Source organism: Strigops habroptila, chromosome 4, assembly GCF_004027225.2.
Source record: "Strigops habroptila isolate Jane chromosome 4, bStrHab1.2.pri, whole genome shotgun sequence".
Taxonomy (NCBI): domain Eukaryota; kingdom Metazoa; phylum Chordata; class Aves; order Psittaciformes; family Psittacidae; genus Strigops; species Strigops habroptila.
In genome coordinates, this window is record NC_046358.1 from 9,940,258 (window position 1) to 9,954,640 (window position 14,383).

Below are 14,383 nucleotides of genomic sequence, written 5' to 3' on the forward strand. Positions count from 1 at the left end.
CTGTTGGAGGATCTGGAAAAAGAAAGGTAGATAAATAGGGTAAACCTGGAAATTGGTGAACATTTTAATCTTTATACAGTCTGAAGAATAATAAGATATTCAGCAAATCTGGGGGAAGGCAAATGTAGTAAAGGCCAGAAATCTTGTGCTAGTCTGCAGAGGAGGTGTGTGGGAACACAAACAAGATTTTCTGGATCCAAGTTATTTAACTGCAATGAATTTCCATGTAGGTGGGTTAGTACTGTTCTGTAACTTTTGCCTCCTTATTTAAATAGTAACTAGAAGTAGTGTTTTTAGAAGAACCTGCCTGGATGTGTGCTCTCACATCTTTCAACTAAGAATAGTTCTTAAAATATGAGATAGTAACAAATATTCTTGAATGTAAAACCAAATGCTTTCTTGTTGTTATCTGATCTTTGAACTGATGTGGAGTTTAGACAGTGGTTTGGAAGATGTTATGACTTTTTTGTACTATGCCATCCCTCACAAGTGTGGGTTTTTCTTTGAGACATTGAAGGCAAGGGATACCGTGAAAGGAGAGGCAAGAAAACAATTATGATGCAGTTATTTCCTGGGGAATTAATATTTTTCTCAGTAGGGTCAGTTCTTAAGATCTGTTGGATTCGTTTTCTTCCCTACAATCAAAGTGTTGCTTCTCACATTACTTTCTCATAGCCGTACTGAGCAATTTCTAACTTACTGTCTCTGTGAAGGCTTTTCCTTGCTGTCTTCTTCCATGCTATGTATTGTGTGTCTTTGTCCTCTGAATCCTTATAATTTACCTTGTGCTGCCAGCTGACCAGTCCCTCTCCTGGACTGAAGAGTCTTGAAGTGAGCAAATCACTCCAGTTAAAACAAACGATCAAAATGATCTAGTAGCTTACATGTTTATTATGCAATAGCATTGTCCGCTGTTTAATGTTTACTATTATTCTTGCATCCTGTCCTCCATTTAGTTTCTGTACTCAACATTATTCCATTATGCCTTTTAGCTTGTTCAGAGAAATATTTTGTGTTAAAATTCTCTCCTGACATTATTTGTCCACAATTTTTCAGATTTTTTCTCCAGATGTGTTTAAGTTGCATTTTACAGAATCTATATTTATTTTGATAGTTTACAGAAGCCTAATTCAATTAAAAATTAAATATGGCCAGATTTAAGCAGAAACCGTGGAGAACTGATTTGTCGTGGCTTCTGTTGTGCGTAAGAAGGCCCTGAATTCAATAAAAACTTAGTGAAAAGCTATTATTTGAAGAGGAAACAAAGAAAATATTGTATTTGTGGGTTGTCTGTTTTTGTTTTTTTAACATCAGTGAATAACTGCTGATGTATAAATTATTCTAATGACATCAGTATTGATCACAATTGTTCGGTATTAAGGTTGCTGTAAGCTTATAGAAGTAACTGCTGTTTCATTGGATTTATGTGAGGAGCGTAGCTGCTTTGGACTTAAGAGGCTATTGTAAGCTGACAGTTCAAAACATAAGCTGCTCTTAATAAGCAGAATGGATATACTTTATGAGAGCTCCTATTTTTGCTGAACAACCATCCTCATGTGATGCCTGTACTCTATATTCTTACCTGTGTGTCTTGTTCTATTCTTGAAAAGTTTTAATCCCAACCTGCTCTGAGTGGTGGGAGAATAGGATTTCATTACTTTCCTCTAAGTCCAGTTCCCTGGAACATGACTAACAGGAAGAACAAGATAAACTGCATGTTCTTCATGTTCTCGGTTGTGTCAACTTATAAAGGTTTTGCTTGAATGTAGTAGCTAGAGCTTTCATCACTCTCTTTGAGGTGCCTTCCAGTCACCAAGACAGCATAACAAAGCCTCTAAAACCATCTCAGAGCTGTGTTTGGTTTGGGCCAGCCGACATCGTGTGCTTAAATCCATTGAACTTCGGTTGCAAACAGCTGTTTCCCCACATTTTCAAATTGGTGTTTTCTGTAGTTTTAGTCAGCCTAGTGAAACAGTACTAAGCAGTGCATAGGTGCACTTCCCATGCTAATTGACTGTGGAAGAATAAATGAGCAGAAATCTGCATTGTGTTACCTTTATTTGTTAGCTTTTCTATTCAAGTGACTATTCCTATTTTGTAGATGTATGATTAACTGACTTTCATCTTGAGCTTTACTTTGGACCTCACAGTTTATGATTTCCAATACAGCTTCCATTTCTCCTTCCTTGGGAGAGTGTGAGGAACTCTAACTAGGCTCTGCTTTGATTCCTTGATTCCCTTTTTCCCTTTCTTTCCCTCTCCATGCCAGTGTTGTCATGGCTTTTTTGGACACAGCTATACAGCTAATTTCATCAACAGGAATTCCCTAATGCTTTTCCTGACATGTCTGAAAGGTTTGCTAGCCGTTTCACTTCTGAGTTCAACAGAGATTTCTTCTGCTTGGGTGTGATTCATTAAGTCTTCTATCCTGATCACTTGTAACAGAAAATGTTACAGTTCAGTCAGCGCTGCGTTACAGTTACATATTTTATTGCCACCTGGAAGGGTTCAGATTTTCATGAGGACCGCTCTAGCCACATTCTGATCTAATCAGCCCTGAGGAGTCTTTGGTCTGCAAGCTGTATAGCTATGGTGGCATAGTGCAGTGATGATCTCTTTGTCCAGGTAGCTACACAGACATGCCCAATGTGATCACATGATAAGGCTTTTTATTGTGTTTTGACCTACATAACTTTATGTTAAAAAAATCCCAACCCTTAAAGCATAATGAAAGTACACACAGGAACTTCAAGGGGGGTATCTCTTCCACGGGTATATCAACTCAACCAGCTTTAGAAATAGGAATTACATGTGTGGAAAATTGGACAGTGAAGGGGAAGGAAAGGAACAGCCTTTAATCAGACCTTCTTTAATAATTCTGTCATGTTTTACTTTTAACAGATTAAAGAGGCAGCTGATATTATTCAAAAACTACACTTGATTGCACAGGAACTGCCTTTTGACAGGTAATATTCTATCTGAACATCTTTTAAAAAAATAATCTTCATGTAGCTATAACTTTATGATGCTTCCCTTGTCTTTTTTTGGTGCTTAGTGATTAATGTAGCTTTTGAGATGGATTGTTCTTATTTCTCTCTTGTCTGTTCTCAAATTTGTGTTCACACATTCATGTTTCAGGATCATCTTTACATGCACATCCTAAACTGCTTAACAGACTTTTAATGGGATAATATTGCTGTGCTGACTTAATGCTAGACTTGAATTAGATGTTTGTAGGTTTTTATGGATATAAAGCATGTAACTTTTCTGCCATCTTTGTGTTGTATGTTTTCATTTTAAGTAGAGTGCCTGTTACTCATGATCTAGGGTGTCTGTGGTTTCTCTTGTGATGCGGATTTGAATTTAATCATGGTATTTTTTGTTGTTAACAGGTTTTCTGAAGTAAAATCAAAGATAGCAAGTAAGTTTATCCAGTTTGATCCATATTCCTGTATTTGAATTGTTAAAGATGATTAAAAAAATATGCAATACTGTCAGTATTACAGATTTTGTTGGTGCTTGTGTTACGTAACCTGATGGATTTTTGTTGTTATCTCCTTTCCTCTACAGGTAAGTACCATGACTTAGAGTGCCAGCTAATTCAAGAGTTTACCAGCGCACAGCGGAGAGGCGAAATCTTCAGAATGAGAGAAGTAGCGGCAGTTTTGCTTCATTTCAAGGTAAAACCCGAGGGTTTTAACTTAAATACACAAGTAAAACAACCCACGATACAGTAAGTGCCTGTTTTAATTGAACATGTTTGCATGGGCACAGCCACTATTTCAGATAACATATGTAACTTTAAAAATGCTGAGATGTTTGTTCCATCTCAAATCAAATGCAGAGGAATAAAGGCGCATAATAGGGGATTGGAGGCAGCGTCTTAATTAGAGACCATTCTGAGATCTTTTCTTGTATGCATGTAAGCTGGCTTTCATGCTTGAGAAAGAGTGTTGAAACTTCTGGTATATATCCATGTAGTGTGGGGATAAGTGAAGTTACTTCAGGTTTGTGACAACAATGGGTTTGAAAGAGTCTACATTTCTGATGAATTTATTTTTACATATATATATATTTTTAACAATAACTTTTTCACAGGGGTTGTATTTCCTTGATTTCATTCTATATTGAAGTATGGACAACCTGCTTTAACACTGAGTTGTTTGCTCCTTCCATAGGGCTATTCCCATTGTGTTGATGTCTACATAAAACAGTGTCAAGAGGTAACACGTTTTATTTCAAATGTATCTCTTTGGGTCTTGATTGATTTAGTCATACAGGTGGTGGTAAATATATTACGAAATGTGCTTCTAAAACCCTAGGGTGCATTCCTGAGGAGTGATGTCTTTGAAGATGCAGCCATTCTCTGCCAGCGAGTGAATAAGCAAGTTGGAGAAGTCTTTAGCAATCCAGAGACTGTACTAGCCAAACTCATTCAAAATATCTTTGAAGTTAAGCTTCAGGTATTTCAAATTTTAACATGAGGAAACTCTTCATTCAAAAAAAAAAAAATAAAAAAATTGTATTTAGTAGTAACAATTGATAATAACTTACTATATTTGTAATTTTGTATAAGGGTGAGGAATCATAGCTGACTATTGCAAAAGGCAATTTGCCTGTAGATGTTACTCACCTTATAGTGTAGAGATTGAGCTTGTGTTTGAACCCCAAATTTGTGTGTCAGTTTTGACTTAGTATTTTACAGTAAAGAATATTTTTGTTCAAATACTCAACGACAAGAAGGCTCTAAGCTTGTATATGTATTGTGATAAGCAAATATGTAAGCATCTCCTTTGCTTACTGTCAAGCAGAAATGACCCTAGGCCTCCAGTGCTTTTGATTCTTAAAAACAGGGGATTTTGTGTTTGTTGGTCAAGCATATTTTTGAAGCAATCTGTCTTTTGTCTTTGCTTCACACACTACTGCTTATTACTAAATAATTTTCTTCTAAAGGGTGTTTTTAACTCTGTCTGTAGATAATGCAGGATCTGTAAATTAGAGATGTAAACCTTAAGAATATACGAATTACCTTAAGTAAATACACACTTTGCAGTAAACTAAATATAATCTAGCAAGTAGTGAGTATGAGATGTGTTTTCTAGTTCTTCTAATAGATGTACCCAAATTTTACAGAGTTATGTAAAGGACCAGCTAGAAGAACACAGGAAATCAGATGCAGAACAGTATCTTAAGAATCTCTATGATCTATATACAAGGTATTTATATATTGATGTAGATATTCTCTTGTAATTTATTATCAAGATGTAGGAAGAGAAGCCAAAAATGTAAACTCTCATTAAAAAAAAAGAAAAAAAATTATGACCGTGAACCTTTACCATTACTGCTTTCCTAAAAAAACTTTAAAATTGTCATTGTTATTTTTAAGGGGAAGTGTTTAGTATAGTGATCTTTGAGAGTAATTTTTATACTGCGTAAGAGCAGTCCTCCGCATCTCACTGGTAACTTGCTTGATTGCAGTTGTACTGTGTGTAATTAAACATGAATTATGCAAAATTCTTTACTTAAATGTAAAGCTGCTAGAAGTCTTAACACAATCAGGGTTTCGTTGTGCTGTGTACTTTACAAACATGTAATGCTGTAATTCACACAAATTCAACCTTTTCCTCCTCTCCCCTTTGTTTCTTTTGCATAAAGAACTACTAATCTGTCAAGCAAATTGATGGAATTTAACTTGGGTACTGATAAGCAGACTTTCTTGTCTAAGCTTATCAAATCCATTTTCATTTCCTACTTGGAGAATTACATTGAGGTGGAAATTGGTTATTTGAAAAGTAGGAGTGCTATGATTCTGCAACGCTATTATGATTCCAAAAACCACCAGAAAAGGTCCATTGGCACTGGAGGGTAAGTTTCTTCTGTGAAGTTTTGTACTTTTAAAATGGAAGGGCGACGGTACGGGGAGAAACATAGTATTTGTCACGTTGGATGTACAGTGATGAACTGCGAAAGAGCAGACTTCTAAAATGACCTACAGCTTTTTATAATTTGCTATCACTTTATGTTCTGATTAAAAAGTGTATTGGTCTCGGTACGTGTGAAAGGTGATGCATGGTATTTATACACTCACGGGAAATGAAAAATACCAGTTAAACCTATGTTTCAACTTAGGATCCAGATCCACAAAAGGACTGAAGCAAAACTAAGGTACCTAAAGCATGTGTATGTGTGTATCTAAAAGCATACATTTTTTTTCACCTGCCCAGGTCTTGTGGTCCCCTCCCAAGACCTAGGAAGGGGAAAAGACCATAGCAATGTCAGTGAGAAAGCTCTTAATGAGCCCAGAAGATGCAATGGACTTAGAGAAAGGTAAAACAAGACTTCATTATCCTTAGGGTAGAGAAAATAATAAAGGACTAGTGAGAAGTGGGAAAGGAAGAATTAAAATTGTGTGAAGCAAAGGTGATGAGACTACTGCAGCTTTCAAAGAGCTACTGGGTTCAGTGTGTCAGGAATGAAAAGTGATTTGGAGAGAGCAGCAGCAAAATAGTTAATTAAAAAACAAAGATGAAAATTTAATTTTCTTGGGGAAAATTAAATTGTAGTGAGTAACTTTATGGGTTGTTTTATGCATGGCAATGTGTTGGAGCATGCTTGACTAAGTTAGGACTGCTGAGGTAGTGGATGAGGATGGAGAGGATTTGTGGGTGTGGATGACATAGAAAACTTTTGTTAGTACTTTGAAAGTACAATGTAACAGAATGTATTGAGGCTAAACTGTGTCTGCAGAGCATAGTGCCATAGGATTCAATTGAAATTACTCTTATTCCATGAGGGGGAATAGCTGGTCCTGTGGCGTGTGCGTGCCATTGTAGAACACAATTAACCATGGAATCAGAGGTGGTAGTTTTGCATTTACTGGCAATGTTTGTTGAGCTTGCAAGACTGTCTTAATGCTCGTGTATCCTAAACTGTGTCTTGGGTCTCTTTAAGTTAACAACTAAAATTTCCTAAATCATTGTTGAACTTGAGCATCAAAATTTCCATCCAGTGAAATCTTCTTTTGGTATGTGTTTGTTCTAGTATTCAAGACCTCAAAGAGAGAATAAGGCAACGTACAAACTTACCATTGGGGCCAAGTATTGACACACACGGAGAAACTTTTCTGTCACAAGAAGTGGTGGTTAACCTTTTGCAAGAAACTAAACAAGCTTTTGAAAGATGTCACAGGGTAAGTTTGCTTCCTGTGATCTCCATTAGTGATATAATTTTGTGTGTGAAATTAAATCTTGAGGTTCAATTTTTGATTGAAGCATGATAGGAAGAAACGAAGGACATTATTAAAAAAATAATTATCTTTTAGTTTTCACTGAAGCAGGGTCATGGTGGAGGCTAAGGGTTTCCTTTTTAAATGTGGATCTAGTTGTATTTTGTGGCTTTTAATACTGTCTATTTTTGGAACAAGTGAGGATGGTTAAACCTACTGTCTATTCTGCTTTTCTTATTAAATTAGACCGAAGACCAGAGAAGTCTTTTTCCTGCTTTAAAAATATAGAGAATAGTTCAACAGTTGGTTTCCTGTGTGAAGTGCCATTTCTTTTTGCATTAGAGAATTTTCACCAATAAAATGCTGAGAGGAATAATCTTTAGCATTGTTTACCTGGCTAACCCTCTACTGTTCTTTAAATGCTTTAGTCCAACAACAACCAAAAAAAAAGGTGTATTTCTTCTGATGAAATTGCTTGCTTTACTGCCTGTCAGTTACTGTTTGTGTGGTACTTTAGTGTAAATGAAACCCCTTGAAATTTAATTGCAAAATTAGATGCTAGAGTTTTGGGGGTTTTTTTTATTAGCTAAATACTGATTTCTGTCGAATTTTAATGCCACTAACATTGTAAATTAGTTTAGTGCCTGTGATTGCTTTAGGAAAATGAAGTTGGTAATACTGAATGTAACTGTATCTTGAATCATTTCATTGTTTGGAAATCTCTGTAATGGTGTTTTGTGGTTGGGATTTTGTTTTGTTTTTTGGGGGGGAATACAGCAGAAATCTTTGGGAGTGGCGTTATGTAAACTATCTTGTCTTGCAATAGTAATCTTTCCTTACTCCTGGCTTCATAAAGTCTCCATGTAATCCCTTAAAAAACAAATCTGTATTTCTTACATAAAAAAGCCCTGTCACATTTTTCTTTAAAAAAGGGATTTACTGACAAGTTGCTGTCCAAAATCCCATGTTGCTTACAGCTTATGAAGGTGCAAATGCTGCATGTGTATATGGGCATTACTTCACTTAATAAAAATTTTCATGCTCCATTGACTCCAGCTGAACTGTGTTTAAATGTAGCTGAGGTTCATTCAGTCTGTATTATTTTGTCTGCAGTACTGTGGCAGTGATAAAAGACCAGCTGCACTGGGTGAAACTGAAGGTCCATCTAACGCACTGTCCTGCCTCTCACAGTGGCCAGTGGCAGAAGCTTAGTAAAAAGATAAAAAAGGCAGGATATGGATGAAGTCATCTTTTCTGCGTATGTTTTTCTAGTATACAGTGGCATGCAGTTTAGGTAATACCTGAGATTCTACCCAAACAATTCTGTTTGAAGGACTATCAATTAATATCTTCCTTCATTATTACTGTTGTCATTATTAGAAACTCTATACTTCTGCTTTTTATAGCATCCTGTGACATGTTAGCTTCAGTTTACTTGATAATGCTGAAGGGTTTATTGATACTCAAGGCTGAACACTAAAGGCTATGAATACTTTTAATTTAGAATAAAATTCCAATTATTCTGGAATACTTGTTACATTTTCAGCTTATCCCCTGCACAATATCAGATAAACTTTCAAATGTATGTAGAACTGACCTTTAGGATAAATTTTTTTCTTTTTCTTTAAAGCTCTCTGATCCATCTGACTTACCGAAGAATGCTTTCAGAATTTTTTCTATGCTCGTAGAGTTCTTATGTACTGAACACATCGATTATGCATTAGAAACAGGCCTTGCTGGTGAGTATAGTATTTTCTGAGCATTTCATCTCATTGGCCTTTTTGTGTAGATGATCTTTGCAGGTCCTTGCTGTGCCTTATTGATTGGACTTGTTCAGAGTGTATCGGTTAAATGAAATTTGTTTTATGTGTTTGGGAGTCAGCATTTAATGTTTTCTAAAGTGTAACTTCCATTTGTGGAAGACAGTAGCATGCTTCCATCTGTGCATCAAAAACATCTGTATCACAGAAATTGGAACATGAGCATTCCCTACCTCTTCTAATTGTTCTTTATGCAACGGTAGGAGAATATTTTTATATTAAAGCATAGTGTCCTATGTTTTGTAAGAATTTCATGCTTGTTTGTATACCTGTGCATTTTCAAGAGTGACAGTAAATAAGAAAACTGCTTGTATTAAAGAAGTTAAAATCTTGACAGTGAGAACCTAGCTTCCCTACATGAAAGCATAAAACTCATGTACTGGAGAAATATTTAAATTGTCTGTTTCATTTTGCTTTCGGAAGTTTTGAAAAGCAACATATTTCTGTGCTTATGGTTGTTACCTCATATAGCTATGAGAAGTATTCTATATATGGCACCATGGTAAATTTTTGAAACTCTAAGCCTGTGATTTAAGCAGTCATGGAAAAATTCTGCATATTTAAAAAAATCATCATACTAATTATAAGAACCGCATATCATTACAATCCTAATGAAACCTTCTTTGCTTTAGGCATTCCCTCTTCTGATTCAAAGAACGCAAATCTTTATTTCTTGGATGTTGTCCACCAGGCCAATACTATTTTCCATTTATTTGACAAGCAGTTCAATGATCATCTGATGCCATTGATCAGGTACCTTTATTTTAATTAGCATTTTCTTTGTGAATGGTCATTTTTGGTGAAGAAAGCAGTTTTTTTCATGCTTCATCTCTATTAAGAGGAGTTTATTCTTGGAGTAGTTCGGCTTGATGATGAGGCAAGATAAAATACTGCAGCGGGAGAGGGAAGAAGGGAAGTTAAATGAATTGGTTCCTTGGAAAACTAATGGGAGAGAGGGAGCTCCAAGAATATTGATAGGAAGGAGAGACAAATTGCTCTTTAGATGCTTCACCGGTGTGTTACAGGCCAGGACTAGAGGGGGTTTGTGGATGTGCTTTGGGGTGAGCTGGTGATATTGGGGCTGCTGAGACTCCTGGGGGTACCTCACAGGGTCTGCAGAGGGAGCAGCTGGCAATGCCCCGGGAGCCACACACGAACTATGTGGAAGCTGCGTATTGCTGGGAGCCTGAGGTTGGATACACTTGAGGTAGAGCACACGGGTGTGCTCTGAACTAGTTTGCTTGGAAAGCTGGGTTTGCTTGCTCACGTGCTGGTGCTGGCAGCAGCTGAGAAGCGCTGCTCATAGACACAGTGCTGCCTGGAGCACGTTACAGTATGGTCCATCAGCACTCACAAACCCGGCTAACTACACTTGAAATAGCCCTTTCTGATGGGGTGGGAAATCTTAAAAAAATCCTGTTCTGAGTAGCAGACCCAGCAGACAAATTTTATTTTATTTTTGCTATTTTAACATTGTCACATACCCAATCCCCTGTACTGTTGCAGTTCTTCTCCTAAATTATCTGAATGTCTTCAGAAGAAAAAGGATATCATCGAACAAATGGAAGTGAAGCTGGATATGGGCATTGATAGGCAAGTAGAGATTTAAACTTCCTGTTAATCCTTAATTCTTGTAAAACTCTTGTGATGTATGTTAGCTTTCCTTTTAAGGTAGTAGTATTTCTAAACACAAAATTGTTGTGTGGGTTTTTTTCTTTTTTTTTTTGTTTTTTTTTTGTTTTTTTTGTTTGTTTTTTTTTGGGGTTTTTTTTTTTTTTTTTTAACCTGTAAATATGGATTATTGTGCATAGAAAACTTAGATTTTGTTTAGAGGGTCATGACAGGTTTTCTGCAATAGTCCTGGAAGGACGTTAAAGGATTTTGGTTGTTTTGAAAGAATGCAGTAATTCAGTTTTACCTTATTGTCTCAAACTACTTTTTTCTACTTTGAAGCAGGGAGGAATGATGATTGAAATAGGTTAAAGACTTTTCATTAGGAGAAAAGTATGACAAAAATAGGTTAGATGATTTGCTTGAGTCTGTGCAGTGCTATGGATTAGACCTCATCAGAGAAGTCTGTGCACCTGGAATAATTTTGATCCTGACATTGACTTGCTCTGACTCATTTAGTTCTTTTTTTTTCTTTCCTGTTTTTTTAATTTCTCCAAATAAAAATGAGGGGATAGCTATAAAAATTGTAAAATAAAATTGCAGCTGTTTTGCAGCAGAGGAAAATAACAAACTAGCATGTTTAATATTGGGAAATGGAGCAGTTGCACGATGCATTTTGGTCTGGGGAGCATGTAATGTTCCCGTATTTCAAGGTGGCATTAGTCAACCTAGACACATTACCTAAACTTTCTGTGCCTCTTTTCTCTCTGCAGTAACAGAAATAAGCCATCCTGAGGGTAACAAGGGCTACTCTAGAAAACTTTATTGAAGTTTTTGAGAGGATCACACCATACTGGAGAGAGATGAGAACAGGAACACTGTATAGGAAAAACAGGCACTGCATTTGTGTCCTACTGGGTTTTAGAAAGATTTGATATATTATTTTCACCTGCATTTTCTGTAGGTGTAAAAAGAAAGATGGAGATAAGAAATGTGTAAGTGGCAGTTGAGATTTTTAGCTGTTTCTGCTGGAAGTGACTTCAGAGGTTTATGCACAAAGTTTGAAATACTTGAACCGTTGAGGCCATAAGCTCAGGTCTAGACAGGTATGGGTCAGTCATCACCATTAGATTAGTTTGTTCCTATTTGTGTAAAGTAATTAATCTCTTAAAAGTGATAGTAAGACTTAGGAGAACAAGTCCGTATTGGAAAAAGGTACGTTCAAAGGTTTGTGCATGGAGACTAAAAAAAAAGAAAAAAAATTGTTTGTGGGCCTGCTTACATGCTGCTTTGAGGTGCCACTGATGCTGTTGAAAAATTATCGTCTTGCTTAAATGAATGATTGAATTTAAAAGATAAAAGCAAATTTATAAACAGTGGTGGCTTCAACAGTAGCCAATCTGAGAAGGTCCAATTGCAGCTTTTTGAATGCCATTCACAGCAATTGTGTACTGCTGTAAAAGCAATTTGTTAACCAAACAAAATTAGTTCAACTGGCTTCCTTTCAGTATGTGTTCTCTGTAAAGAGCCTTCTAAGAGTATCTATTTAAAATGCAAATTGAGGAGAATGCAAGATATGATTTCTTTAAATTTTTATCAGTTTGTGGATTGCTGAATGAAGTACACCTGAAATGCAAGTCTGAGCTCTATGCATAGAAAAAAAGAGTTTATTTCCTTTGGACACATATATGCTGCTGTCCTTCACCCCTACTCAGATACATATGTTTTACTCTCCTTCACCCCAGCTGGAATCCTTCAGAGCCTGTAATGGCCTTGACTGGTTTCTTCGGGGAGATTGGAGGGATGAGGGAGTGAAGAAAATGGGAGGGGGGGGAAAAAAGAAAAAGAGACAGAGGGAGGTTCCTCTCAGGGCTGCTTTGCTGTTTGACCTTTAGTTTGGACTTAAAGTAAACCTTAAGTTTGACCTTAGATAAGGTTCTGAAAAGATAAATCCTGTAAGGCAGAAATAAGTGACATTATAAAACTCTATTAGATTTCTGAGAACAAGAGAAACACCAGGCTCTGGCAAAGGGGAGAGGTTTCCCCCCCCACCACTTACCTTCATTTTCCAAGTGTTTTTTGATGCTTGCTTCTGAGTAATATGCAATGTGATCTAATGCTACTAAGCACTTTGGAATGCTTCCTTTGGCCTTCTGATTCCCTCTGCATTGAAGAATGGTATCCAATCTCTCTGAAGAGCTGGATTTGAACAGATTACCTTACAATTAATGTGTCCCCTTTAAAACCAACTGGCCAGCATGCTGTATCCTGTGCTCTAACAACTTGGAGGAAAGAGTTTCTAGGGTTGTTGGGGTTTGTTTTTTTTTTTTTTGCTGATTCTCCATTTTCTAACTTTACATGAAATCAAGTGTATCTTCTCTACAGAATTGCATTGCAACTTCAGAAGCGTGCTTATGTGCATGTACATGTCTGTTAAATGAAGTGTTTCCTTTGACATATCCTAGCACTGCTTGCTTCTTATAATAAATGTTTTAGTGTATTTTCTGTAGATTACTCAAATGTTAGGTAGTAGGGTTTTTTCCTCATTGCTTTATGCTGCTTGCTTTTATATAGAATCATATTAGTGTGTATATAAATATAAAAATCACAGAAATCAAAATGTTCCCTTCAAAATCCAACCTGTATTTGTAACTTTAAAGGACACTGAATTGTATGATTGGACAGATGAAGCACATCTTGGCTGCAGAGCAAAAGAAGACAGATTTTAAACCAGAAGATGAAAACAATGTTTTGATTCAATATACTAATGTAAGTAAGCTAAGTCCAAGCTCATCAGTATAACTTCAAATGCTCAGAAGTGTTACTGGGTGCAAGATGTTTCTTACCAAACACACATTAACTTAGCTGTTCCATTTTGCACTAACAGTCCAGACTCTCTTCTGGACTGTTTTCTCAATCTGAAAAGCACATCAGCAGTTTTGTATCTTGTGTCAGACACTGTCACATTCTTTCACCTCACAAGGGGCCCAGATTTGAAACAAGGTTTTTAGCTGATAATTAGCTTTAAGCTATCAGTTTCAGAAAATCAATTATCAGGTACTCTCCAGGTACTCTCCACTTTTCTCCTTAGGATGGCAGGGGCATGACAAAGCATCATGGGTATGGCATGAACATTCTTTGCTGCAGAACATTATCTCTCTCACCAAATGTCTGAATCCCAGGCTGTGGGCTGCTGAGAAGCTGTAGTGCTGGGTTACACTAAGCTCTTGTTAGGGAAAAATTCGGAGAGTAGTGGAGAAGAAACTACAGTCAATGGGAAGAAGTGAAAGCATTGCCTCAGTGCTTGCAGCTGGGTGGGAATGGGAGAAGTGGATGTAGCATCTGGTACTGTGTCAGAAGGGTGATGATGCCTGTTAATTTCAGTTTAGAATTGCAGCTCACAAGGTTTTTTTATCACTTCCTCCTCCTCCCCACCCCTTGGTTGATCTTTTTCTGAATGAAAAGACCAAATCAGACTCTTCTGAACTGGTATGAACTATAACTTGAGTGACTATTGTCTTACATCTGTCTTTGTACTTGCATTTTTAAGTCTGTGTGTGGCAAATAAACTGTTCTAAAAGTATTAATTGGAAAATGACTGATTTCAGTTATGTCTTGTGGGAAGTTTAAAGACTTACAGGCTGATGTTCAGCTTATGATGTGGAAGCCACTTTGAGAAGAAGAGATTTCTGGAAAGTGGGTTAACTAATTCTTCACACACCCCCCC

At 36.7% G+C, this 14,383-nt stretch overlaps 1 protein-coding gene across 3 annotated transcripts in view; it reads left to right on the forward strand.

Moving 5' to 3' along the window:
- The window catches only part of EXOC5 (exocyst complex component 5), a 28,683-nt gene that overhangs the window by 10,925 nt on the left and 3,375 nt on the right, over window positions 1-14,383 (forward strand). For all 3 annotated transcript variants that reach the window (XM_030483140.2, XM_030483139.1, XM_030483141.2), the window contains exons 5-16: window positions 2,902-2,966; window positions 3,393-3,421; window positions 3,571-3,680; window positions 4,179-4,223; window positions 4,323-4,463; window positions 5,134-5,216; window positions 5,656-5,865; window positions 7,042-7,189; window positions 8,856-8,964; window positions 9,678-9,798; window positions 10,552-10,638; window positions 13,317-13,425. In XM_030483140.2, the coding sequence (XP_030339000.1) occupies window positions 2,902-2,966; window positions 3,393-3,421; window positions 3,571-3,680; window positions 4,179-4,223; window positions 4,323-4,463; window positions 5,134-5,216; window positions 5,656-5,865; window positions 7,042-7,189; window positions 8,856-8,964; window positions 9,678-9,798; window positions 10,552-10,638; window positions 13,317-13,425 (1,257 nt within the window). The remainder of the gene's footprint in view (window positions 1-2,901; window positions 2,967-3,392; window positions 3,422-3,570; window positions 3,681-4,178; window positions 4,224-4,322; window positions 4,464-5,133; window positions 5,217-5,655; window positions 5,866-7,041; window positions 7,190-8,855; window positions 8,965-9,677; window positions 9,799-10,551; window positions 10,639-13,316; window positions 13,426-14,383) is intronic.